General features: G+C 33.1%; 1 protein-coding gene across 1 annotated transcript; it reads left to right on the top strand.

Annotated features, from left to right (window-relative positions):
• The first annotated feature begins 6654 nt into the window (after positions 1-6654).
• Positions 6655-20339, top strand: LOC127733017 (MFS-type transporter SLC18B1-like). Its single transcript, XM_052242269.1, has 12 exons — positions 6655-6959; positions 7290-7385; positions 8277-8350; positions 9021-9168; positions 10281-10349; positions 12455-12545; positions 14369-14505; positions 14804-14902; positions 15289-15383; positions 15962-16060; positions 18220-18294; positions 20130-20339. Exons 1-12 carry the CDS (start codon positions 6819-6821, stop codon positions 20251-20253), a joined length of 1248 nt encoding a protein of 415 aa, XP_052098229.1. The 5' UTR covers positions 6655-6818; the 3' UTR covers positions 20254-20339.
• Positions 20340-27803: the final 7464 nt, after the last annotated feature.

Raw genomic sequence — 27803 nt, 5'->3', positions numbered from 1 at the left:
AATGGATAATACGTATAAACATATCTGTACTATATTGATAGTTTTCTGAGTTCAAAACATTTATTATCATAAATTGCAACAATTTTCAATACCTCTAGGTTTTCTTGCTATGAATAAAAAGCCAATTAAACTTGGCACGTATGTTTAACATTTCTAAATTTTTACAACTATTTCGTCGATGAATCTCGTTCATTTGGAGAGGAATTTGTATATGGGACTTTTCATTTGTTTTCCAATCGGCCTTGTAGTGTATTGCTGAATAAAAATAAGATGTGCTATGATTACCAATGAGACAACTATCCACCAAAGTTCACATAAAGTGGATGTAAGCAATTTAGGCAACCGTTACGGCCTTCAACAATGGGAAAAATTAATACCGTATAGTCGGCTTTAAAAGGCCCCGACATGAAAGATATGAAACAATTCAACTGAGAAAACTAACGGCCTAATTTATAACGAAACCATTTACGAAAAACAAATATGACAGACATGTACCATGCAACGACAACCACTGATCTACAGGCTCCTGACTTGGTACAGGCACATAGAGAATGGGGCCGGATTAAACATGTTTGTGAGCGCTCAACCCTCCCCTAACCTGGGACAGTGTTGTAACAGCACAACATAAGAACAAACTAAAAAAAAATAAGTTAAAAAAGGCTTAACTCATCAGATCGATACAAAGCAGAAAAACATCAAACAAAAACACAGACCGACGTGGTAGGGTATTTATGCATCCCTCATCCCTAACAACAAGAAAGACGCTAAGTACATGCAGATCTGAGAAAACTAGCAGTGTTTGACAGCTAGTTCAAAGCCAATACCAACTAATAAAAAAAATCATGTATCTAAGACTATAGTATCAATTAGTACACGTTCAACATTAAATGGATTCAATGTAAAGACGTCATTAACAGTCATAGAAAAACATGACCTAGTGCAATACCAAAATGTAGGTATCGACAGATTGAAGTATTTTATTTAAAGGATTGATAAGTTTATCCGGATCGTATCTAAATTTCCGGGCTCAGTTAACAATATCACCGTAAAAATTAGGATGTGCTACTACTATTCCTTTTGAAGTAAGTTTTCTACAGGTACAGTACATGTTTATGATTTTTTTTTTCTTCTGAATAAAATATTGTTTATACTAATCTCATTTGGTCATGTAACAATAGAGGAAAAGGGGAGACGGGATTTTGGTAATGACAATTTGAATCTGTGAAACGGATATTCCATAACGGCCAATAAACTCGTGATTGTGTTAGTAAAATGTTTGAATGGATGACTTCAACTTCATCACTTGGAAAACTTGGTTCAATAGCTTTCGTAATCAGAAACTCTAATGGAAATCATGGTAGGAAATGCAAGGCCTGAACTGTTGTATCAACTGGGAGATTCTCAAAACGCAGTCGCTGATGGAATGTTGCTTTTGTTTTGTACTTAACCGATCCTTATACTGAAAATCTGTAGATGTAAGTCAAAATATAAGGCAGACTTAACTTATGTGTTATCCCGTTTATTTCAAGTTCGATGGGATAGATCCAGTCATCATAGTCTCAAAACATTGAATAATTTAGTGAAAGGACATCCCTTACAGGGGCGGATTCAGGCGGGGTCGTGGCGGGCGTGCGCCCCCCCCCCCTAAAATTTGCAAAGCATGGGTTGTCCTCAGCTTGATAAAGAATATTTCGATAATTTTACCTCAAACAAATTTTCGCCTCGTTCCGATCGGCGAAAATTTAAGTTTGAGCCCCCCCCCCCCCCCCCCCCCCCCAAATCTAAAATTCTGGATCCGCCCCTACTTTATAAAGCAGAACGTGAAGTTAAAGGATAACGCAAGCTTTTTCTGAGAAGCTCTTGTATTTGAGATATGAATAAGGGAATAAGTCGACAAGAAGAGGAGCACAGTTGATTCCCACAGGAATGCCGATTTTTGTTGAAAAAATAAAATTCTTGATGATGTCAAACTCGGCGAATTTTTTGTTTGAATCATTGATTTTTGTACAAGTATGCCGTGATTTATCCTTATCTAATTTGGACATTCTTTTTAATGAAACAAAGAAAAGATTATTCAATCTGTCATTTAAGTTTAGAATGGGGAATACTAGTTTAAAAGGTATAGCAGTAAAATGTTTTTATATTGTTGCAAGAGGAAACAAATTTAGATTGTATATTCTCTAACATATCTTTGGAATAGACTTAGATTGCATATACTCCAACATATCTTTGGAATGTTTTAGGATCCACGTCTGCTTTACACCGCCCCTAGAGAAAGTAATTTCACAGTAATCTAAAAACTGGCTTTAATTGCTGCATGATACCATTGATGTTAATAATTTGGAAAGGTGTTTTGTGTAGCACTTGGAAGACCAAGCAATAATAAAACGTTGGCTTATCGACACTTTTGTAATTTTGGTATCAAGTACAGTGAAGAAAGATCCAGCCTTTCATCTTTGGTTGAAATTCTAAATGAACGTTCAGAATTTCCTCTTTTGTAAGTGTCGTGTGAGTATATGTTGAGTTTCTAAGTAAATTGTCAATACCTCACTCTATTTCAAGCAGTTTTTGTAATGTGGTTTACGTACTGGTATTCAATATCCACTATATAGCTAGGAAGAAAGATAATATTAACTTCTTCCAAAGTACGGAGGTGTAACCGAGATTTGGCAACCGCCTTGTGTTTTTCGGACTCATGGGAAATTAATATGAGACAGACTGATTGTATTTTGGTCTATATCGTTATACGAGAAAGCGTATATGTATTTTGACATTTGAAAATATATGTAGGACTGTGACCCGCGATGGTTCTCCGAACCGCGATGGTCACGCTGAAGTGCGATGGTGGCATTGTGACGCTATCTTGTTGATAGCTTCGCCGAAGTGCGATGGATTACACAAACTATTTTCACAATGTTTTTCATGTTCAAATGCCTATGAAGTAGTAATTTTTTGTTAGAAGCAGCTTTTCAGGTTTTCTAAGTATATCATCGAGAGTATACCCCGTTTATTTTAAAACAGTCAGGGTAAATATGCATTGCATTTCCTATCATATATGTATTGTTGTAGATTACCTTGTATAATAGAAAAACAAAGGATATGGAGTATCCATCCATGACACAAAATCAGTTCATGCACAGCAAAAAATCACGCAAAAAAGCAAAGGCACAGCGAGGACTTCAGCACGGAGCCAAAAAACTCTCATCTCACTGCAAGTTTATAGGCCAACGGTCATACAATCAAATAACTAACATCACTTTGAAGTAAGTTTTCTACAGGTACAGTACATGTTTATGATTTTTTTTTTCTTCTGAATAAAATATTGTTTATACTAGTCATTGAAATTGATACTGGTGTTAATGGAAATAAAATATATAGTGGTCAATTTCTGAACGATGAAATGCAAGTAAGAACCAAAAAAAAAAAGAAAAAGCTATTCTGCTGCTGTGAATGAGAGCATGGTTTAAAATATAGATCACCGTACTAGATTGTTTTTACTGCAACTGTAAAAAATATGGAATGTTTAACTTTCAAACACACCACACGAAACCCAACCAAGATGGGAAAAGGTTACATTTTTACCTACGTAATATATGAAAAGGTACACATTTTTAAAATCGAAATTATATGAAAAGGGTGGGATAACAGAACCCCAGCGGCACCCCTATCAATTAAGTTATTGACGACAGTTCATGATGCTGTTATATTCACTTACAAAAAATAGTCTTGATCATAACATTTCTTTTGTAGTCTTTTGGTATTGACAGTTGTTTAAGACAGTAAGCTGACCTTTCGATGCAGTGTAAAATTTTTATTGTATTTTGTTGGGTTGCTGTTTCATTGAAGTATACTCCACATCTCAAATGGATTTAATTGACGATGAATAAATGGGTGTCTTACGTCTATTAAGCAATCTTTTAACAATATTCATATAATAGAAAAACAGAGGATAAAAAAAAATTATGGGCTATCTATCCATGACACAAAATCAGTACATGCACAGCACAAAACACACAAAAAGCAAAGGAACAGCGCTTTTATTGCTGTTCTTCTTATCAAAGCCACAGTGAGGCCTTCAATACGGAGAGAGAAAAAAAACTCTCAGCTCACTGCAAGTTCAAAACAGCCCCTAGCACCCGTTTGAGCGGAATTCTTTGCAAACTGAAATAATTCGGGTAGACTTTGTAAGATGTATAGTTTTTTGTATACATAATGAAATATAAAATTGAGAATAGAAACGTGAAATGTGTCAACGAGACAACAACCCGACCAAAGAGCAGAAAACAGATCAAGGCCACCAATGGGTCTTCAACACAGCAAGAAAATCCCACACCCAGAGGCGGGCTTCAGCTGGCCCCAAAACAATAATGTATACTAGTTCAGCGAAATGGACACCACACTTAACTCCGAAACATATAAATGAACCAAAATTGAAAATTAAAAAATGGAAAAAAAAATAAAATATAAAAAATTGAAAAGCTTGTTTCTGATAACATGAGAAATTAATTAATTTCAGATAAAATTTTTAAAAATTGATGCCTCATTAAAACTGTGTCTTTATAGAAAAGTTCAAACTTATTGTCAGACTGAAGACTATTTTAAAAATTGCAATAACTTCACATTTAGACAATTGTTATCCAAGATTAGACTTTTGCAATAATTCCCTGGTTATTGAAGTAGGTTGGTATAATAATGAACATCTCAAGAGTACAAAGATTATGTAAGAAAAGTAGAGTCCTACTACTGATAATGAATACCATTTTTTTTAAATTTAAAATGTCATCATTAGAACTGAAGGCAGAGGTCTCATTGTAACATGGCTATTGAATATTGTAATATTGTATAATAAATCTATCACTTATGTTTTTATTGGTATTCTGTTTTGTTGTTATATTGTTGTTTATTGTTTTTTTTTTTAAATTTGTATTGCCACAAACATACTGTAAATGTTTAATGACGATAAAATTGATTTGATTTGAAAATTTATTGTGATATTATATGCCATTGTGTTGTGCGTGCATATATTTTGCCTATGTAAGCGTGTCATCATTTCAAGATCTTGAAGGTTTGATGAAGGTATATTTTATATAAATCTTAACCCCAAAAGAAACTAAGTCTTTTTATCAGTAAAATATACGGAATAATAAGACGAATAAGAATTCCAATTTTTCTTCGGATGTAATTCCTTATTAAAATGAAGAAGTTTCTGTCCAATAGTCATAAAATTCCATGAAGGTTTGACAAAGTTATTGATGTCTAAATACAGAGACATATATACAAATATGACCATTTATCATTAAAATACGGAAACGGAAAACAAATATTTTTAATTTCCTTGATCATAAAAAAGCTTCTGTTTAATTTTCATAACCTTCCACGAATATTTGACAAAGTTATTGATTAAAACATCATACTGACTGAACCTAAATGATGACAACGACGACGACGGAATCTAGGATCGCTATGTCTCGACTAACCGACTTTCGTCGCAGTCGAGACAATTAATTAAAAGATTTGCAATCCGGCCTTTGAAGATTTCTGGCTTTTGAAAAAAAAACAACAGTTAATAATAAAGTCTTTGTTTCCGATTGCCATCAGCGTATTAAGTGTTTGACGGGTCTGTATTACACGATAACAAAAACATGTTGACCGACCAAATTTAATCGTGTATTAAATAACAGAAATGGTTGTCGTACAGGTCATATATATATAAATATATAATGAAACCTTAAATGTGACAAATCCAATTGTAGTTTTTAAGAAATATTATTCAATTGACCCCTTTTCTTTTTTCTAACGGTTGTGTTAAATATTTTGTTTGTTTTTTTTTAAATTTTCTTGATTAAATCAATTTATTTTTCGTTATTTCATGTGTTCTCGTTCTTATCCCCTTATTCTTACAATAACTAGTTTATCCATTTTGTCCATCTACTCTTATTTTCACGTGCATGGGAAATCATGATGAGAAGAGGGACAGCACTTACAGATAGATTGAATGGATAAGAGCATAGATGTATAAACCCATAGTGGGTTTATACATCTTTTACATAAAATAATTGAAAAAATAAATTGAAAAATTGAAGAAAATTTCATAACAAATAATAATGATAACTTTATTCGTAAACAATACAGCTCATAGAATATATACATTTCAGAAATAATCCAAGCACTAAAAAGTCAAAAAATGGCAGCGTAAATGACAGAACAAAAAAGAAAAAAGAAGAAGAGATGCCACGGGTATAACAACCAATGAGTCAACTATCCATCAATGAGTCGACTCAAGTATAAGTATAAGTACTGAAAAAGTTTGAAGCGACGCAATGCATTCATTGCCTTTCTGTTCTGAATCAATGCAACCTATGAGTGTAGATTAAAACCCATGAATCAAGGATTTTCGAAAGGGGGGGGGGGGGGGGGGGGGGATAATTTTATAAAACTGTATATTCAATAATTTTTGTGACGATTTTAAGCTAAAACAATCTAATAAATCGTGAGAAACATGAGATTTTAATTTTTTTTAGTGACCTCTACGCCCCCGCTGGATCAGCCACTGAAATCATTCTTTAGTTAAAAATAATTATCGACAACTGACACCCAGGTTAAAAAACAACCGTATTTCCGTATTTCCGTTTTAAGTAAATATAAAATGTTTTAACACATTCTCTATAATGTTTATTTTTACGATCTAGATATATAAAGGTTTACGTAGTCATTCAATTCACCACAGGAAGGTGAAAATGTTTTTCACACAGAGTTACAAAAATAATCGCCATGTTAGAATGATTTCATCGGAACTTAAGTAATAATTATTATAACAAATGGCGACCCCAGAAAAAGAAAGTCCATCTCGGATATGTACGGGACCAAAGAGAGAAACAGCGATAGTCCTTTCTTTAGGATTAGTTTGTGTGTGCTCATATATTTGTTATTCGCTGCCTGCACCGTTTTTCACAATTAAGGTCAGTTATTTTACTTTCTTATACGATTGTACAATAGTCAAAAGAATATTGATTAAATTTTTTTTTTTTTTTTATTTAATAGCTGTAGTATTTAAGAAATTTTCAAACGATTTACTTTATATTTCACCAGTCACTTGATTTTGATTCTTTGTATGATCTGAAAGCATATTAGACCGTTTGTAACGGACTTGGGGCGAGAAGGCTGCCAAGCTAGTGTAAGCCCCCTTTTTAATAACAACATTTGTAAAGAAATACTGCAGTAGAATGATATACCCGCTATCGGGTTTTCGATCTGATATTTCATTCCGTTTAGATTGTTCTATTTTACAGGCAACTGAGAGGGGAATTTCCAAAACTGTCATTGGTATTTTGTTCGCGATGTTCGAGTTTGTGATATTCGTTTTGTCGCCATTGATCGGAAAATACGTAAGTTTACTACAAAATAAAACGGAGCAACAAGGTTTCATAAAAATCATCTATATACAGTGATAACTTCACACTGTTTGACCTGCAGAACAAGTAAAATATGACCCTTATCACCACATCAAAACTCATTACATCCAATAAAAACAGAATTGACAAAAAATCATATGTAGTTATAAGAAATGACGTTATTATCAAGCATGAAATAATTCACTATTTTGCATTAAGATGAATATACGTAAATAGCTTTAAAAAATGGTCGAATCTACAATTTATTTAGACAATTCAACAGAGAATATTATTCTCTCAAACTTCTAAAGAGGGAAACAGAGGGAAATAGCGATAGAGGGACAAGAAAGAATAGAGAATGACGGCGTGCTAACATATAAAGAATAGAGAATGACGGCGTGCTAACATATAAAGAATAGAGAATGACGGCGTGCTAACATATAAAGAATAGAGAATAATGAGCAAAACATAAAGAATAGAGAGAAATGGCCTAAAAAGTTACAGAATAGTTATCAAAGGTACCAGGCTTATAATTTGATACGCCAGACGCCCGTTTCGTCTACATAAGACTCATCAGTGACGCTCAGATCAAAATAGTAAGAAAGCCAAACAAGTATAAAGTTGAAGAACATTGAGGACCCAAAATTCCTAAAAGTTGTGCCAAATACGGAAATGAAGACCCCAACCCATCCTTCCCAACCAGCATACGGGAAAACACATAAAAATATTGTATGATAAGTAAATCCAAACTGGCTAAGAGGACTCAGAAACTGTTGCATCCTTAGATCGTTGTTGTGGAATAATTTTCTTTGATTTGCCTGGTGATAGAAATAACAAAAATAGCTAACAAAATAGTGATAAAATATAAGTCCTATTGTTTTGCAGCTTTCAACACTTGGTTTCAGAAAAGTATTCCTTGCTGGTGTCATGTTATGTGGAGTAAGCACGATGATCATTGGGTAAGAAAAGGGTATAGAAATGTTCTTATCTTCAAGATACCTACAAAAATATTATGTCTATATATATACTGGCAAGTTTTAGCCAAAAAATTTACAAACAACCTCGTGGTAACGATTGGCGAATGACTGTCATCGGCCTGACGTATGGTAAAGGCACTTTAAGTAACTTAAATACGGGTATCCCTTAGACATCCCCGTCCGGCAGTAAATCCCTTGCCTAAAATGGGCTGCTGCATGTTTTGCTGTACGAGTGTTATAAATACGTTGTCATGGAGGCACGTCAGGCCGGAATGCACACGGGGACGTTAAATCCAAAGCCTTGTAAAGAGCGAATGCCGCGCTCTATGCACCTTAAAAAACTTTGCAACAACCGTAGATACGCAGTGAGCTGTTGTAAGACAGGATCACCCAACCATATCCAAAAATAACTTGTTTTAATGGCAGTTTTAATAATCACCCTTCATTACGGTCGACCCACTTTACAGAACCTTCCTACTGTATACATTGTTTATTTGTTCTCGTCCTGAATGTGCATGAAATATTTGTCACTGGACGTTAAACAAAACAACAATCAATCAATCGAGTGCTTGTTTTGCAAGATGCATCTGAATATAGTTTTGTCTTCGGGTAAAACAACTGTTCTCAATAATTGTATGCTATTTTATTTCAGAGTACTTAATTATATACCGGACAAGAACATTTTTATAGTTTCTTGTTTTGTTGTACGTTTCCTAGAAGCTGTTGGATCAGCCGCCTGCTTAACATCTGTATATGCAATAGTGGCCATAGCTTTTCCAAAGAAAATTCCTTCCGTCATGGTGAGTTCTGACATGTATTTTCGTGCAATTAACGCAAATAAAGCACCATTTTTAAAATATGTTTTCTATTTTACAATATTCCAATCAGTATTGATCTGTACCAAAGTAACACCACTTATTCTTACCCATACATGCAAAAAGAACCTTTAAAATTGTCGTTTATAGCGGAGAAAATCTGTTAATTCAAAAAAATTGGCCAGGACCCATTTCCTTATTCCAAATGAAAACCCTAGACCCTCTTTCTTAAAATTGCTGGATCCGTGCTTGAATGCTCTTTCTTATCTTGGATGATAGTTCACCAGTATAAACAACTAAGTTACTTGGTTAGAGCAATCAAAAATCATCCGCGTCACGCTCAGTTTCAACAACTTCTTATTCTAGTGCAATCTAATTAAGATTAAAATCTATCTTAACTTGCGTCATATGAGGATAACGAAATCGGAGATCTATATATATCTTAATTAGATTGCTTCTAGTGGTGCTCCACAATGAAACAAAAATGAAATGTAAACTGACGACAAAGTTGAAACGACAATGGATGACGGCAAGGTAAATGAAAAGGAGTTTGTTGGAAATACTACACCTATATACAAATTATTTTGAGGTATATGGTCATTTTTTGTGTTCAGAGAGTCGGACAAGTGCCTGTGTGTTGAACGCAAACTATTAAAACAAGGCTTCCAAGTGGTGAAGTTGAAGTCATCCCTTCGAAAATTTTACGAACGCTATATATATATATATATATATATCACAAGTTGTCATCAACTTATCAGTTTGAATGTCCCTTTGGTATCTTCCACATCTCTTATGTAACAACACACTAAGTTAAATTTTCGGGGATAAGGCAGATGGCATTAAAGTATATGAAATCAAAAATTATGTCAAGGTATTAAAAGGAAAGAGACTAGGGTATCCCGAATGGATTAATAAGAAATAGAATGTGTGTTCATTAGAGTTTTGAACCCGCACACCATGAACCCATGCATTGTGTATAATAAATGTATGAGCACATACATCAAAATATAATATTTCCTGCGACCCAACATTTTTATGAATAATGTGAAATGTCAACTTTTTGCTGTATTAAACAAACGATCGAATTGCTTTTACAGGGCGTTATAGAAATGTGTAATGGCCTCGGCATGATGATCGGACCAGCTTTGGGAAGTGGACTATACCAGGTTTGTTGCACAGTCGGTAACCACAGGCTGTTGATACATGACCCCTCCCCCTTTTCCGTGTTTACGATATTTTTGATAACATTTCTTTATTAGTTGTGCTTATTTTATCTATTTTTACTTGTTCTTTCCTGAAAATAAGCTGAATTGATAAAGAAATTTAATTGAAAAATGTGTTACACCGAGGTTTATAATTGGGGGGGGGGGGGGGGGCCTTCCCCAAACGCACCTATTGGTAACCCTCGGCTGAATACTCTTAAATGGGTTTGTTATGAATAAAATACTACTTTTTACTCAATAGAGAAACCGCCAGACTAGAGCTATAGCGAACTCGAGATAGCGAACCATCAACGTAACGAACACGATAATCACCATGCACGACCATATTAGTAAATTTCCTGCTTCAAAATAACAACCGAAAAACACACGTCAGATTAGAACTCAAAAATCCGTTTTTAGCTCACCTGGCCTGAAAGGTCCGTCGTCCGTCGTCTTCGTCGTTAACTTTTATAAAAATCTTCTCCTCTGAAACTACTGGGCCAAATTTAACCAAACTTGGCCACAATCATCATTAGGGTATCTAATTTAGAAAATGTGTCCGATGATCACGCCTGCCAACCAACAATAGATAGAGAGAAACTTTATATACCAAAAATGATCAACAAAAAAAGACCTACAAATAAGTCCACCTGGTCTAAATCGTCAGACGACCTTTATTGGAGTTAATGCTCTTTAATGATAATAGTAAAATCTGAAAAAAACTATTATAGATAGATAGAAACTTAAAAACGCAAAAGTGATCAGCAAGGCAAGATCTACAAATAAGTTTACAATCTTGAAATCGTCTGACGACCCCTTATTGGAGGACTTGCTCTTTAATGACGATTTTTACCAATATTTTACACTTTTGACTACTATCTTGAAAACTGTAAAAAGATAGATAGACACTTTAAATAGCCAAAAGGATCAGCGAGACAAATAAAATGCAAGATCTACAAATAAGTAAAATTTTGCCGAAATTGTTGGTTTACTCTTTATAGGAGTGATTGCCTTAATTGATATGTTTTAACCGTTTTTTGTGTATTGGGCAACAACTAAAGAAAATAGAGAGAAACTGTAAACAGGAAATATTATCAGCAATACAAGATCAAGAAAAAAATTTGTTTGTCATGAATTCCATTCTAGTCCACAATGTTGGAGAGAGTCCATTGTTGAGATGATCATAGACCTAGGTGACCGACATAGGCTCTTTAGAGCCTCTAGTTCCGATTATAAAGCCATAAACTCTACATTAGATCCATAAGCCATTGTCAAATGACAAAATAGATCACCCAATTCTTAAAAATTGGTATATGGTATATATTGAACTTTAACTTAGTATGAACTAGACAAAACCATGGGAACATTGTCGATTTCTAATTTGAACTTTGGCAAAGCTGGATGAAACAGGATAAGTTTATGATCTCTTTTGATCCTTGAGAGTTTGTCTTATGCTATATATTTGGGCAAATAATTTTGGATAACGTTGATTGCAAATGTTGTGCGGTTATTGCTGTTTCCCTAACAATTTGTATCCATTAGCTGTTTTTACTCATAGTTTGCCTCTTCACTGATCATACAGGGATTAATACCTTAGTATTTTACCTTGGCGCAGATATTTGATCAGTTTGGTAAGTGCGCCTCATTGGTTCGGTAAGTGCGCCTCGTTGTCTCATTGGCAATCATACCACATCTTCTTTTTTATATCTACCTCCGTGAAGTTGCAGGTTATCTTTCGCCAATTGTTGAGAGGTCCATTTATTCTTTGGAATTTCTTTACTTCCACGTATGACTGGTATAAAAGAAAAAAAAAGCAAGAAAAAAGGGGGTAAATATCTTATCCATCATCATGACATTACGGAAAAGGCAAAATGAATTCCACAGCGGACTTAAGATTCAGCAACACAAACACGACCTGTGTTAACCAAGGTGCTACAGAATGGCAAACAGCACTAGCCTTGGTGCTTTATGAGTTACACCCGTTGCGTTGTTAGTTTAAAAGGCATTACATTATTTGCCCAGTGTAAGCCCTAGAAGTTATGCTGCTATTTTTTATTTATTTATTTCAGATTGGCGGTTTTGGGTTGCCATTTTACACGACAGGGGCAATGCTTATGCTGACAGGGATATTTTGTTTCTTCACTATACCAAAACCGACAGGTAATCATTATCTTAAAATCAGAAGACAAATGTACCGCTGAAGGCTACGTCTATCTATGACCATCTCAAAAGATCACGTATTAGTATGTAGGACAATCTATAGTCATCTTCTTAAATAGAGACATAGTTGAACAATTCTGAAATAAAAATATATATGTTAATAATTCGAAAGAATAGCTACCCAGATGCTGTCTGTGTGTCACTGTGTATTTACTTTTTATCTTTTTTAAAACTTGATTATAGAATTGAATCGCAGGTGCGTGGGTACAGGATTTGAATATTTTTTATTTTTCATTGCTTTTCACACAATATTCAATTTTCTATTATATTCTACATTCTTAACACTACTATGCTTGTCTTACATTGTTTTGGTGAATTTATCTGATACAATCATACTAGAAACAACTAAGTCACCCCAAACAAGACGAGACAAGGCATATGTGTGGTATGTGGTATAAAAATGGACAATTGAATATCCAGTGCAAACAGCAATAAAAACATTATCCACATTACTGTTCCCAAGCGCCTGTGAATTGAACAATGTTTTTTATATAATGTAACGAAAGCATGTGACATTCATATTTTGCATGAAAGGCTTCTTTGCTAAAAATGTGATCATCATATTCTTTCAATTCGTATCATTAAAAAAAAGAGTATTCGATTCTTATATTTATACAGATCTTCGAAATACAATATTTGTAATCTGATGGACTATTAACACAAAAAATTTCGGCACAAAAAATTGAAATTGAGATTAAAACACAATAAAACACGTGAAGTCAAGTTTACGTCTTATAGTTGAAATTTGCATACTGGAGATGTCGTTTTCAAAATTTATCAGCAGCTCATAAAATATTTATCGTTCAATAATTATAAATCATGAATATTATAGGATAATATTTTATGGTTACATATTTCCCGGCATTAATTATTTATATTAAGGTCAGCTTCTATTTAAAATTTAAAAAAATATATGATTTTTTTTAAATCATTACCGTATGCATGAAGTATATGAACACTCTATAAAAATAGTTGTTTTATTAGGGGGGAGCTAATAATTCTTAGGTTGCTTTCATATTTTCAGGTAGAATTGGAATTATATCACGCTATTCGACTATCGGCCAATAAAAAATCATGCATAGTAGCCTAGATTGCATTTGGAAGATAATATCGATCTTGTATGATTTTTTTTCTCTCACTCTCGCTCTATATGTGATGGTTGGATGCTTGACATTTGTTAACAGATACTGTGATAAAAAATTACCGTTAGAATTTTTATTAAAGATCAATCGAACTAGATTTTATCAATTGCCGCTTGTTTTACGCGAGTTAAATTTTCCGATCAATTAATTGTAATATGTTTATGTAGGCAAGTGAATTCGATTGTCAATAATCGAGCCAAGTGAATTCGATTGTCCATAATGAAGCCAAGTGAACTCGGTTGTCGCAAATAGAGCCAAATGAATTCAATTGTCGATAGAACATTGGACAAACAAACCTTGTGAGAACGAGTGACGAAAAGTATAATCAAATGCGGGTCTGTAATTAGATATTAAATATTCAATGGTTTGTTGAAGGCCTTTATGACTATGTTCATTATGTAATTAAGTGGAACAAAATCATTTTATTTTATATTGTAAACTAACAATTATAATTAGAGATGCGTTTTCAGGGATCTGTTTTCCATTTTTTCTCTCTTTCTCTCTATCATGTTAATTTGGTCACATTTTTTAGGATTTACATGACAATACAAAAAAATGTTTGTGAGGCGTTTGTTTGTTTAAATATTGTGAAAGGTATTTCTTCACGTTATCTCTTTGCAGATAAAGAAGACAACAGTTCGATGTCGGTGTTAATTCTTCTTAAAAATCCTTCAATAATGATTACAGGATTAATGGTATTAATAGCTGCTTCAGGAATAGGGTTTCTGGAACCTACTCTAGCAATTCAATTGAAAGAGGTTTGTAGAACTTATATCATCATCATCTATCACAATCAGTAACACCAGATTGCAGGTTTCGCTTTAGATAATTTTCCATAGAAAGAAGCGACCCCCCAATCAAGGGTGAGTTTCGAATTGTATCTTGAACTCCGCGACAATTCAGCGGACATGTTAAAAGCTTATTTGAATTCTAAATATTCCAATTAAGTGGTTTTAGACTTAGTATTTCAAGATATATAAATAAGAAGAACTCTCCACCAGAGACAAAATGACGTAGAAGGTTAGCAATTATAGAAGTGTTGTTTGTTTGTTTTAGTTAGATTTATCAACTGCTGAAGCTGGTGGATTTTTTGTCCTCCTCCCATTTGTGTATGCACTTTCATCACCGCTATGGGGATTCATTAACGAGAAAAAGGTATTTCTTCATACTACATTTCTGTTTTTATGAACTGCTCAGTGTTGATAATGTTAAATTATTTTAATATTCTGAGGAACTATTAGACTTTGATTTCAACCTTCTTTTAATAAGTGCATGGTATAATCTAAAATAATGTATCTGTTCATCATTTAGAAAAAAAATCAGAATTTCATTTTTTACTCAATACTGGGTGACTATGAATAAGAGAGTCTTTAATGTTATACAACTTTCCAGCATCGAAACGTTTGGTCTAAAGTGAAGTAAAAGACGTTTGATATTGAAAAAATGCATCACTCACAGCTAACTCTATATTTTACACTTTTAAAATGAGTAAATATGAGCATGTCAACTACAGTGAATGGGTCTACAATGTTTTGTTTTAGGACTGTGGTAGATGGATGATGAACATAGCACTAATATTTGCTTTTTTATCATTCATGATGTTTGGACCAACTCCGCTTATACCATATATAAAAAGGTAAAATTTTCAATACACACACATCTAATTTTTAAGTAAAGAACAGATTCGACGAGTAAACGAGTTACGATAGATCTGAATTTTAGTCTGACTGTAAAATATCTGAAGCTGAGGGGAAAATCACATTGTTTTCGAGAATTTAGAATGTGGACCTACATTTTGTAAATAATCTAAAGTTTGGCGGATAACATTGTAAAAATTTTCAACAAAAATTGTTTTCAATAATTCAGTACTTTCTAAAAGGACAATAGTTTGTTCACAGAAATGTCTCTCTTGCGTAATGGTTACACTATATACTTGAGCGCTACATGTACTTCAAGCAACGAAGATCAGACCAAGAAGAGGACTCTACAGACATTATATATTTCTAAAACATTCTACTGTAATAAAAAAAAAACGCGAATAAGTAAATCATACAAATGAGATCAAGACAGAAACATTTCTCAACTATTTTACATACGAAGTAAACATTTTGATGAGATCGGTTTGTAATTCACTAAGTTTGTCACACTCTATAAGGAAATGTTTACCATCTTCAGTTCCAAATTACAAATAATACTTCTTTCCCTTTTTTGCAGCTCTATAGCACAACTTACTCTATCATCAATCTGTTTTGGAATGTCTATGAGCTGTATATTAGTACCAACGTTACCGTATATACTCAAGTCTGTGTCATTGTAAGTGACATCTTTCATAAAGGAAAGACCATTTAACTCTGAGGATAAGGGGTTACGATTGGAGAGTTTTGTCATTAAATCTATTGTTAAGTTCTTTACAAATTTTCACACTTTCAGCTTCCAAAAAATGGAAGAAGAAATAATGCTTGCGTGGTGAAAAAGAATAAAAAATACCACCACCCCTTACAGTTAAATGATCTTCCCCTAAACATTTCATTGCACTGAAAACCATATTTGGTAGCTTATTATCCGAGTCAATGATTATCTTAAAAAAATTTATTGGGAGATAACAGGAGTGACAAATTATTTGTTATATTAAAGTTAAGTGTTAAAGTTTTTCAATCAACGGTTGCTTTTACCATAAATGCAAAATATATATTTTAATCATACTTATATTTCATGGTATTATTCAAACAACACGAAAAAAAAACCCCAAAAAACATCACCACCTCAAGAAACTGAAATGCAACTGCTCTTTTCTTGAACACATGCGTGGAATGATAATTGCATATTGTGAACTATTTATTATTTTTAGCCTTTTTGTGGAGATAAAATTTTGAATTGTTATTCAAAGGTTTTTCTGTTGATATTTAAGACATCGCAACACTATATAATCATCAATGTATCTGGATTGATTGATTCCCACTGGATAAATAGGAATAAGCAATATAAATACAGGTCGTTGGTATGACAATTTGCGAAGATTACACGTCATGTCGTGTAGAATATTGATTGCACTCACAAACTGTAGAATATAATATTCTACTCGGTAAAATATGCTCGATAGTATTGAAATTACTGCAACTTATTTATAATTACCATACAATGATTATAATATTGATATAATTTCTGCTAACATATTTACTAGTATTTATTTTATTTACATCTGTGACATGCGTATATGTCATATTTATAGTTTCTTAATGCACGAACAGAACATTCCGTTTTCAAATCAATATTGCTTTATAGCTCTACCAGATTAAAATGTTCGACATTCAATCAATTAACATATCTATAATGGACCTATCAGAAACAGTTATTGAGAAATTGTGACCTTATTTAGACAATTTGTAAGGCCAGATCAAGCGATTGGATATACACCATATATGACCATTGACAATAAATTCACACAATTCACATCTACACAAAACTACATAGAACAAATCCAACATGCATTTTACTGAGAACAGACCTTCATTTTAACTCTGGTGGATATATATATAGTTGTCTCATTGGCAATCTTACCACATCTCCTCATTTTTAAACTAATCCGGAAAACTTCAGATACATTAGCGTAAAAATGATTCAAAATGAGTTTCATGCCATCTGATAGACATATTCCCCATACAAAAAATCCAAATGATATGCAAACAAGATCTCACTATGAAATTGAACAAGCCCACTGTGATGAAAAAATGTCTTTATGTTTCGTCCCGATGGTATAACCAGCACACTACTAAGCACTACTGTGCGTAAAGACATGACATATCATTGATGCGACCATTTTCTTTTAAATTATTAAAGATAAAAAAAATTAATTTATCAACTAAGGTTTTTCTACCCAAGGGTTTAGACGGCCTTATATAGCCATGCAGATTTGGCGCCACTTTTTTTAATTTTTGGTTATCGATGCTCTAGGTCGGTTTATGTATAGTATGGGGATGTATGGCGGGCGGTGAAAAGTTGGTTCCTATTTTGTGAAATCAACTCCTTATTCTATCATTAAACCCGATCACTAAAACTTCACCGTTAGATTTTTTGTTGTTGTAGTTGTGCACCTGCTATTATGATATTGTTTGCGGATTTTCTCCCGTTTTTCCACACTGTCTTTTTTTAGCAAAATTTTCACAAAGGTTCCAATTTTTGTTTTCAACCAAAGATCTTTGGAACTTCACATAAAGTTTACAAAACTATTTGGTTGTGTGCATCTGCTATTATGGAATATTGCCTGAGGACTCCGTTTTGACCCGAGCACCACTAATGCGTTTTATGTAAATTAAATGCACCTCTGCCGTACTAAATTATAAGCCTGGTATCTTGAATGGGTTTTTAGTAATGTAAAGCAAAACATACTCTTTAAAACGAATCTACATACCAACTATATTGTTGGATTGACAGACAGGACAAACTCAATATGACCCATGTTTACCTAATTTTAGCGAAGGACATAACGAAGGGGGCATGGCAGTATATGGAATTGTAGCTGGATTTGAATCAGCATCTTTTTCTCTAGGGTAAGTGAAATTGTGTTATCTTGTTTCTTGCCTCTTATTGGCGCAACTGTACGATGTAAAATATTCTCTAACAACATATACAATAATATGAGACTGACAAAACACATATTTCAATATTTATTTGAGGGAGTTTACTGAACATTGTAGTTTGACTGATAACAAGAAGAGTGCACACGCTGAACTTTTCCGCCTGCTTTACAATCTGAATAAAATTCAGATCTATCACAGCTCTTATATATTTTCGTTGTTAATGTAAAGAAATATCAGAGTTATCCCTCTTTATATGGGACATTCTCCCTCAATTATTTCATATGATGAAAGTAGTTATATTGAATGCCTGTCTTTGTATTGTTTTTGTATGACTGTTTAGGGTCAAGTGAATATGTTAATAAAAGAATTTGAATTTGAATTTGAATTATACCAAACATACTTTTCCTATTACTTATCATAACTGGAAATATCAGTGATAAAAATATACAGTTTTGCAGCCACTGAACTATACAAATGAGGTTAAGGACAGACAGAAGCTTTAGAAACGGAAAGGACATGATGACTATTGCCACCTCTTTAAAAAGGGGGAACAAAAAAAAATATTCCCTTGAATTTGACAGTTGTGGGAAATTAATCCTACATTTAATTGCAGTCAAAAATTGCTGAGTCATAAACTTATAAATTGGGTGTTTCAAAGCACCATTCTGTTTTTATTTGACGGTGTTTCTATAGAATATTTTTGGAATATTGAGGTTACATGGTAACTAAAGCTTGTACACAGGAAAAAAAGGGATGGAAATTTGATTGGTTAACCTCCAGTGATGGTTATTATCTTATATGAAATGACATGTTATGTGAAATTTTGTCTGTAGTACTGGAAAGGATAAAACTCTACTCATGCCAAGTATTTCTTTATTTGAAACAAAGATAAATTCTGCACAATTTTTTGAAAAGTGCAAATTTAACAAAGACTAATAGTGGAAAACAATGGTGGTATTACACCTAAAATAGGTTCTGCAAAGTTGGTCGGCTTGTATAAAGGGCAAAATTTTAAACTGCCACTGGAAAACAATGGTATTTTGAATAGGAACAGATCTTTTGTATGTTTTTACTGCAGGATGGGCGAACTCAAGCAATTACTATTTATCTGACCTATAAACTCTTAGAAATATCATTGGCTAAAAGTGAACATGTGGGAACCGTCTATCTCAGTCAACCGATAAAGCTTAACTTTAACCACCCAAAGGCGGTAACAGTCAACCTTTGGCAGTGGCAGAGGCGGATTTAGGGGAGCCCAGGCCCCCCCTTATGGAACTTCAATTATGATAAATGCAGACTTTTTACAAGTATCACTGCAAACGTTGGCTTGCCAGTCCCCCTTTCAATTTTTTACATCACTGGGTCGATACCTCTGCTGGTAGACTATCAGTCCCCGAGGGTGGCATCAGCTCAGTAGTCAGTACTTCGGTACTGACAAGATTTATAACGAACCTTTCTAAAATTGTCCGTTTATAAATTTTGAAATATTAAAGAAACTAAGGTTTCAACTCCCTCAGGCAAAGTTGACCTTAGATGAATTTGGCTATTTGTTTTATGTATTTTTGTCATATAGCTCTTCAACTGTTTCGGTACTTATACATCCCTCGGATTTCAAATGTTTGGCTTTGAGCGTTCCTGATGAAGGTAAATCCAGAAAAGCGCTTCGGACGTATAAAATTATTAAACGTGTTGTTTTCAATTTTTTTCAAAATCCTGGATCCGCACTTGCTTGGGTCTTCAACGCATTGATAGATTAACCTTAGAATCAATATAGTGTTAAGGTCAGATTAATTTTTACATTACAGTGCTTTTATAGGGCCATTACTAGGTGGTATAATGGTGGACCATCTAAAATTTCCAACTGCATCAACAGTTTACGCATTTATGTTTCTGATTGTGGTGAGTAAAATGAAACGTAAGTTGATATAAATTGCTAATTGAAATTAAGGTAAAATTGAGAATGGAAATGGGGAATATGTCAAAGAGACAACAACCCGACCAAAGAGCAGACAACAGACAAATTAAGGTACATACATATATATATCTGGATCTCATACTAGTATATCTCGAATATATTCAAAGAACAAACCGTACTCCTATTTTACTTCGTTTTATTATTCATTGAGATGTTCGTGTATCAGTGGTTTAGTTTGTTCACTAAATAGGTTTTGCCAAACAATCCCCGTATATGTCAATATGTTTTTATAAAAAAAATAAAATTTAAAACAAAAGTATTTTTTGAATTGTCATAATAGAAGTAATCATTACATATTGTTTGTTTTGTTGTGTGTATCAAGTTTAATATATATTGTTCACTGTAACTAATAATTCTGTCTAGTAATGGCTAATAATTACATTACACGTACATGTATATGTTTCACAAGAATCCCGAGGCATTCCAAAATTAGATTTTATTTCCCATTAAAATATATAATACATGACAGCACGTGCTTTCAATGATAATGTCAGTACAATGCATAGGAAAACAACAAAAATGTTAATGAAACTCGTTATTTCATGATTGTAGCATAAAAGCTAAATTATAGGAGTTATAGAGAATGCTTCTTTTTGTAATTTTATTGGTGTGTTAAAAACGTTGACCGAAAAAAAGTAAAATAACAAAAATACCGAACTCCAAGGAAAATTCAAAACGGAAAGTCCCTTAACAAATGGCAAAACCAAAAGCTCAAACACATCTAACGAATGGAAAATAACTGTCATATTCCTGACTTGGTATAGTCATTTCTTAATGTAGAAAATGGTGCACATTTTGAATGAAGCGCGGAAGCATTCAATTCTTAAATAAAGTAAACTTGTATCAGTTTTATTTATTAACTTCTCATCTCTCCGTAGGCCATCATTGGATGCATCAAAGCATTGGTTGACAAAATGAAGTCAAAGAAACAAAGCCAATGCATACTTACGAATCTAACCCATATCGATATCAATGATAGAACAGATATAATAACATCTGCAGTGGATAACGATAACACAGCGGTACCAGATATCAGTGATAGAACAGACATAATAACATCTGCAGTGAATAACGATAACACAGCGGTAACAGATATCACTGATCGAACAGATATAATTACATCTGCAGTGGGCAACGATAACACAGCGGTACCAGGTCCCAATAACAGTATAAGTGCGATGCCAGGAGAAAACAAAGTGTTAACAGACTATTGTGAAAGTGCAAATGTAAAGCAAATAAATGAAGAGAACACGAAAAATACAAGCTTTTTTGATAGAACTAAAATAATGCAGTCTTCAAGAGACAACAAAGAACAAATATACCCGAGACAAAGACCTAGTAGAAAATCAATAGAGAACGTTTATAACATAAACGTTGAAAACAATAATAAAATAACATTTCCGGAACCAATATAGAACTAGCAGTTATTGATGTAAGCAACCAAACGAACATTACGAAATCAGGATCTGTATTATTTATCACCACCATCAAAACAATACTACCGAGTTTTTCATGGTTGAATTTTGTAAATGTGCATCTCATTTTTATTCGTATTTGTTTGGGCCAAGGATTTAAATACTATATAAATCCTTGTTTGGTCTAGATTTGATGATTCAGGCGAGGGTATACTAGTATTAGATCATGAAAAGGTTGTTGACATGACTAACCAGCCAGTATGTGCTGTACTGCTAATACTAAATGTTCAGCAGTCACATATGATACAGAATTTCTTTATCCTTATGTTCCATTGATATGCTTGCCTAGTGCAGTAGTATTCTACCATCATCTATTAAAAAAGATTCGTAAGGGTTCCGCGGAACCCAGTGTCTCGCCTACTTTTGCTGTTAATCGCAGGCTCCACAAAGATGAGGAAAAAAATTAATAAAAGTATTCCTCTCTATACTATCTTTTGATTGTAAGTAGCTTCTGTCCAAGTTTGGCAAAAATCCAGGATAGTTTATGAATATAATAAATGTTTTAAAAACTTAAACTGCAGACTGTATGTAATGTTAACTGGAAGAAAACTAAGTCCATTTATTAATAAGTAAAATACGGAAAAAATGGAACAAAATTTTAACAAAATTTCCTTCTAGATATTAGCTTTTAATCATAAACAAGCTTCTGTCCAAGTTTGGTACAAATCCAGGATAGTTTAAGAAAGTTGTTAAAATTTGAAAAACTTTAACCACAGAGTAATGTTAACTGTCCATTTATAAGTAAAATACGGAAAAAATGGATTTTTTTTTTACAAAATTTACTTCATAATACTATCTTATGATCATAAACAAGCTTCTTTCCAAGTTTGGTAGAAATCCAGGATAGTTTAAGAAAGTTATTAAAATTTCAAAAACTTTAACCACAGAGTGAATATTTGTGGACGCCGCCGCCGCCGTCGACGACGACGCCGACGCCGACGGAATGTAGGATCGCTTTGTCTCGCTTTTTCTACAAAAGTCGAAGGCTCGACAACCAGAGGCATAATCCAGAGTTCCTTAAATGGACCCCTTAAAATTTATTTCATTGTCAGCGGTCGAGGTTTTATATTTTTTATATTTTTTTGGTCTATCAGCTCATTGTCATGATTTTTTGATGTATTTTATAGTATAAATATATGTTCTACACAATGAAAAAATATATATTTCTATTGTTATGCCCCACTTAGGGGCATTATGTTTTTCGGTCTGTGCGTCCGTTCGTTCGTTCGTCTGTCCCGCTTCAGGTTAAAGTTTTTGGTCAAGGTAGTTTTTGATGAAGTTGAAGTCCAATCAACTTGAAACTTAGTACACATCTTCCCTATGATATGATCTTTCTAATTTTAATGCCAAATTAGAGTTTTGATCCCAATTTCACGGTCCACTGAACATAGAAAATGATAGTGCGAGTTGGGCATCCGTGTACTATGGACACATTCTTGTTTATTTCATGTAGTTTTACAATACTATTATCTACCGAATGTAGAATAACATTTTCATTGCTATGTTTGCCTAGTGCAGTAGTATTCTACCATCATCTATTAAAAACCAGAGGCATAATCCAGAATTCCTTGAATGGACCCCTTTAAATTTATTTCAATGTCAGCGGTCGAGGTTTTATATTTTTTATATTTTTTTGTCTATCAGCTCATTGACATGATTTTTTTTATGTATTTTATAGTTTTAAATATATGTTCTACACAATGAAAAAATATATATTTCTATCTTTTATTTCATGTAGTTTTATTATACTATTATCTACCGAATGTAGAATAAAATTTTCATTGATATGTTTGCCTAATGCAGTAGTATTCTGCCATCATCTATTAAAAACCTGAGGCAGAATCCAGAATTCCTTGAAATGACCCCTTCACATTTATTTCAAGGTCAGCAGTCGAGGTTTTAATGATTTTAAAAAATGTTGATCCAAAGTCTTGGGCCTGATCTTCATTAAACAACAATAAACTCATAATAGATACCAGGATTATTTAAATTGTGTATGCCAGACGCGCGTTTCGTCTACAAAAGACTCAAAAAAGTATAAGTGTCAGCAAATATCCTCCACTGTCGCTGGGTATGAAGAGGCCGAACCCTATATGGTTTAAGGACTATAGGTCGAATGTGATGAATACAAAATGACCTACTAGATTAGTTTGCAGGCATAATGCAGCTTGAAGGCCGTACCTTGACCTATAATGGTTTACTTTTATAAATTGTAACTTGGATGGAGAGTTGTCTCATTGGCACTCATACCACATCTTCCTATATCTATTTGTCTTTCACCCAATGCTGACACATGTCTTCCAAACTCGGTATTTTTTGTCAAGGTGACGATCCGGGATTTTAAACCTATAAATGATTTTATTTTATTTTATTTTATTTACCTTTCATCAAGTATAATGTAACTGTTAGGTGTTAAGAGCAATTCCCTGTAACCACCAACCATTTCATATAGGGGGGGGGGGGGGGTCGGCACGCATAATCACCGATTTTCCTGAATCTTATATCATATAACTAGGTGAAAAAGTAAGAAAAATGCCTCCCAAAGTGTTGCTAGGCCACGGTTGCCATGGCAACCAAGTCAATGAGTTTTCCCGTACATTTTTTGAAATTTAGCATGGAAAAAACAACTACTTTGCCGGCATTCTGAAGCTAAACCAAATTTTATTTAATGATATTTGTCAATATTTTTTTCAGAAACATGACACTTAACAAACCTAACAGCAATGTCACATATAAACAATATTTTGGCTGAATATTGTCACAGCCGCAGGAGCACAGGTCATTTTTCATTGTATTTGTGAAGGCAAATTATACACATTTAGCATGAACAAAATATACAGTTTTGCATTCACCTTCATTTAAGTTGTGGTTATAAATATAAAGCATTAATGTTTCTAGTCAATAATTTACAACAAAATATTTGGGATCCAGGTGCTAGGATGGTTGCTATGAAATCCAAAATGTGTCATTTATGTTTTTTTCCATGTTATTAAGATTACCCGAAAACAGTAATTACTATTGAATGATCATGATGTGAAAACTATTGAGCATTAAATTACCTTCAATTTAACTCAAGGTCAAAGGTCATAAATGACCTTAACCTTTGACCTTGAGTATATTAATTGGATTTTGTAAGAAAAGATAATAGAAAGAAGCAAATAATGCATGACTAAAATGTTCAGGATGATGAAGACAGATCCTTTTAATCTACAAAAACAAGGCGAAACGAACAAAATTGCTTAGAGAACGGCCAATGTATTTCTTTGGTTAGGGTAGGCTTTTGAGCAAAAGGTTTTGCGTGGACAGAATAATCATTTTCATCCGCGTTATAAGCCAGGATTACTTAATATTTCATTCTTTTTTCAAATCGTATGCGCATCTGAATGTACAGAAAATTCATTTTAAACATGTCTTGGGCAAAATGTTTGATCTTCAGTTCTAGACACCATCACATTCATTTCATTCAGCATCCTTTATCCCCCTCACAAAATACAGAATGGTCCTTCCCTAATTAATAGAACTACTCTGAATCCGCTCAATTGCTACTTTTGTATTCTGTGGATAATATAAAAAAGTCCTTCTTGAAAACAAATACATTGTGTGTTTACATTTTCTCCCTATCTATTATAGTTTTTAAGCGAATTGTAAAATCTCAAAATTTAGCTAAAACAATTCTTTTCTGGCAATAACTGCTAATAAAAGAAAGTTGGTTCACAATTTCAGCAATGTTAACACGTTGGTAAATCCGCTAACATTTTCTTCAAATCTATAATACTTTTCAAGAAAATAGCCAAACAAAAAACAATCATAATGGGTAAACATTGCTATTTTTCTTTTCTTTTCCGGTGTATTTATTTTTTATTGGCAATCTATACAAAAGCCATTACAAAGTGAAGTTTCTAAAACAATAGTATAACCCAATCTATACAATGCCACTACAAAATGTAGTTTCTATAACAATAGCACAACTCAATTGTTACAATGCCACTACAAATGTAGTTTCTATAACAATAGCACAACTCAATTGTTACAATGCCACTACAAATGTAGTTTCTATAACAATAGCACAACTCAATTGTTACAATGCCACTACAAATGTAGTTTCTAAAACAATAGCATGACTCAGTCTATTCTATGCCTTTAAAAAGAATCTTTCTTTCTTTTTTTGTTTTATTTTTTGTAGGTTATTTATTTATTTAATGACAATGTGTCGCACCTGGGACTTGCATGAATAATTATACAGTCTCTTGGTCCCAGGTTGTCTATTCCTTCATTTGTTTTTAAATATAAAAAAAACTACTATCTAATATTATTTTTAAAGAAACATTTATTTTATCGAAATGCTTATTGTATTTCGATACTATGCGAATAAAAGTCTTTAATGTCTTCATCAAAAGAAACATTTTGTTTTATGGTATATAACAGAAGTGATTTATTTTGTACAGTGTGCAAATGATTATTTGTTTTACTTAGAAATATAATCTTCATACTATAACGACAAAATATTAATATAATTTGCACTAGAATGGACATGTATATATTTTTTTATTGTGAATAATATCTTTTATTTCAAATCACCTGGATACATAAACCCTAAGCAGTCCAGGGCAGGTGGCATGCAGAGGGGTCCCTGCTTTCATTTTGCATATCCCATTTGCCAGGGAAAATACAAATGGGTGAAAAAAATACTCTACATAATGTATTCAATATAAAAACCAGCATCTGTTTTCAATTAGTTACTGTATTCTACATACCTTGAAATCTTGCATTTTCATATAGATTTATCATTTTTAAATACAATCATAAAAATATATATAACTGTTTTTTTTTTACTTCTAACCATTGGCAGTTTAAAGTTTAAATCCTTTCTCGTGTAAATAAAAGACAACCAATTATGAAATCTTTGTTATTTTTAAAAATTGTGTAAATGCCTGTTAGATATTGACATCGACAAGACACGTGCTTCAAACACTTTAGAATTTTCGATGGATTATTATTTGTGAAATAAATGCATGTGCACTTATAAAGAAACACACAATTGGTGGTGAGTAAAATACTATTACAAAAAAGTAATACAATTATGTAGTATGTAATATAAATATGTATAAAATATAAACTATAAACTAACTTATATAAATAATGACGATTGTTGGTAAATGAAGGTGTAAACAATACGCTAGTTCAAAGTCACGGTGCCTTTTGTATTCAAATGATAACTATCATAACTATTGCCTCGTTCACACGTACATTTAATTCGAATCGAATTCGAATCGAATGCGAATCGAATTCGCTAATCGCGTTCACACTCTCTTCTTTTTTAATTCGAATTGATTCGAATTGGCTAAATCGCATTATCCAATTCGCTTTAGAAATGCGTTTTTGTTAATACGAATTAAAAGTTAACGTCGTTAGGACAGTAAAGCGAATTTGACGCGCATTGCAATTCGAATTAGAATTTACGTTTGAACGTTTGAACGTTAAACGTTTTGAATGCGAATTAAACTAATTCGAATTAGTTAATGCGAATCGAATTCGAATTACGTGTGAACGCAGCATATAATATCGAGGCACAAGTCAGTCTAATTAAAATATAGAACTCTGATTTCGTTATACTCCATTTTGATAAAATCATTCATATCTTTCGCAAAAATGTATTTAATGTTTTATTCCATTTAATTTCACATTTTCCACTAGTACATTAAGACCCCGTTCACACTAGGACATTTAGATCGATTTAAACTGGATCGGTTCACTTAAGATCGGTTTAAGGCTAATGTGAACGCTTTCGATCGATCTTTAATCGGTCTAAACTAAAACGCCAAAAGAGGTAGCTTAGTTTGAATCGATCTAAAGTGAACCGACCTAACTTTAAATGTGAACGCAATTATCGGTTTAAACTAGTACGATTGAATCGAAAATAATTTATGCGCATGTATAGTGACAAAACTACATGTGTAATAACATAACATCCCTGTATATATCAGTGGTTCGTTGTTTAAAACATATTTCTCTGTTAAGGTAGCACAATA

Source organism: Mytilus californianus, unplaced genomic scaffold, assembly GCF_021869535.1.
Source record: "Mytilus californianus isolate M0D057914Y unplaced genomic scaffold, xbMytCali1.0.p SCAF_3, whole genome shotgun sequence".
Taxonomy (NCBI): domain Eukaryota; kingdom Metazoa; phylum Mollusca; class Bivalvia; order Mytilida; family Mytilidae; genus Mytilus; species Mytilus californianus.
Note: the sequence above shows the minus strand (reverse complement) of the source record. Positions and strands in the feature narration are given on the sequence as shown.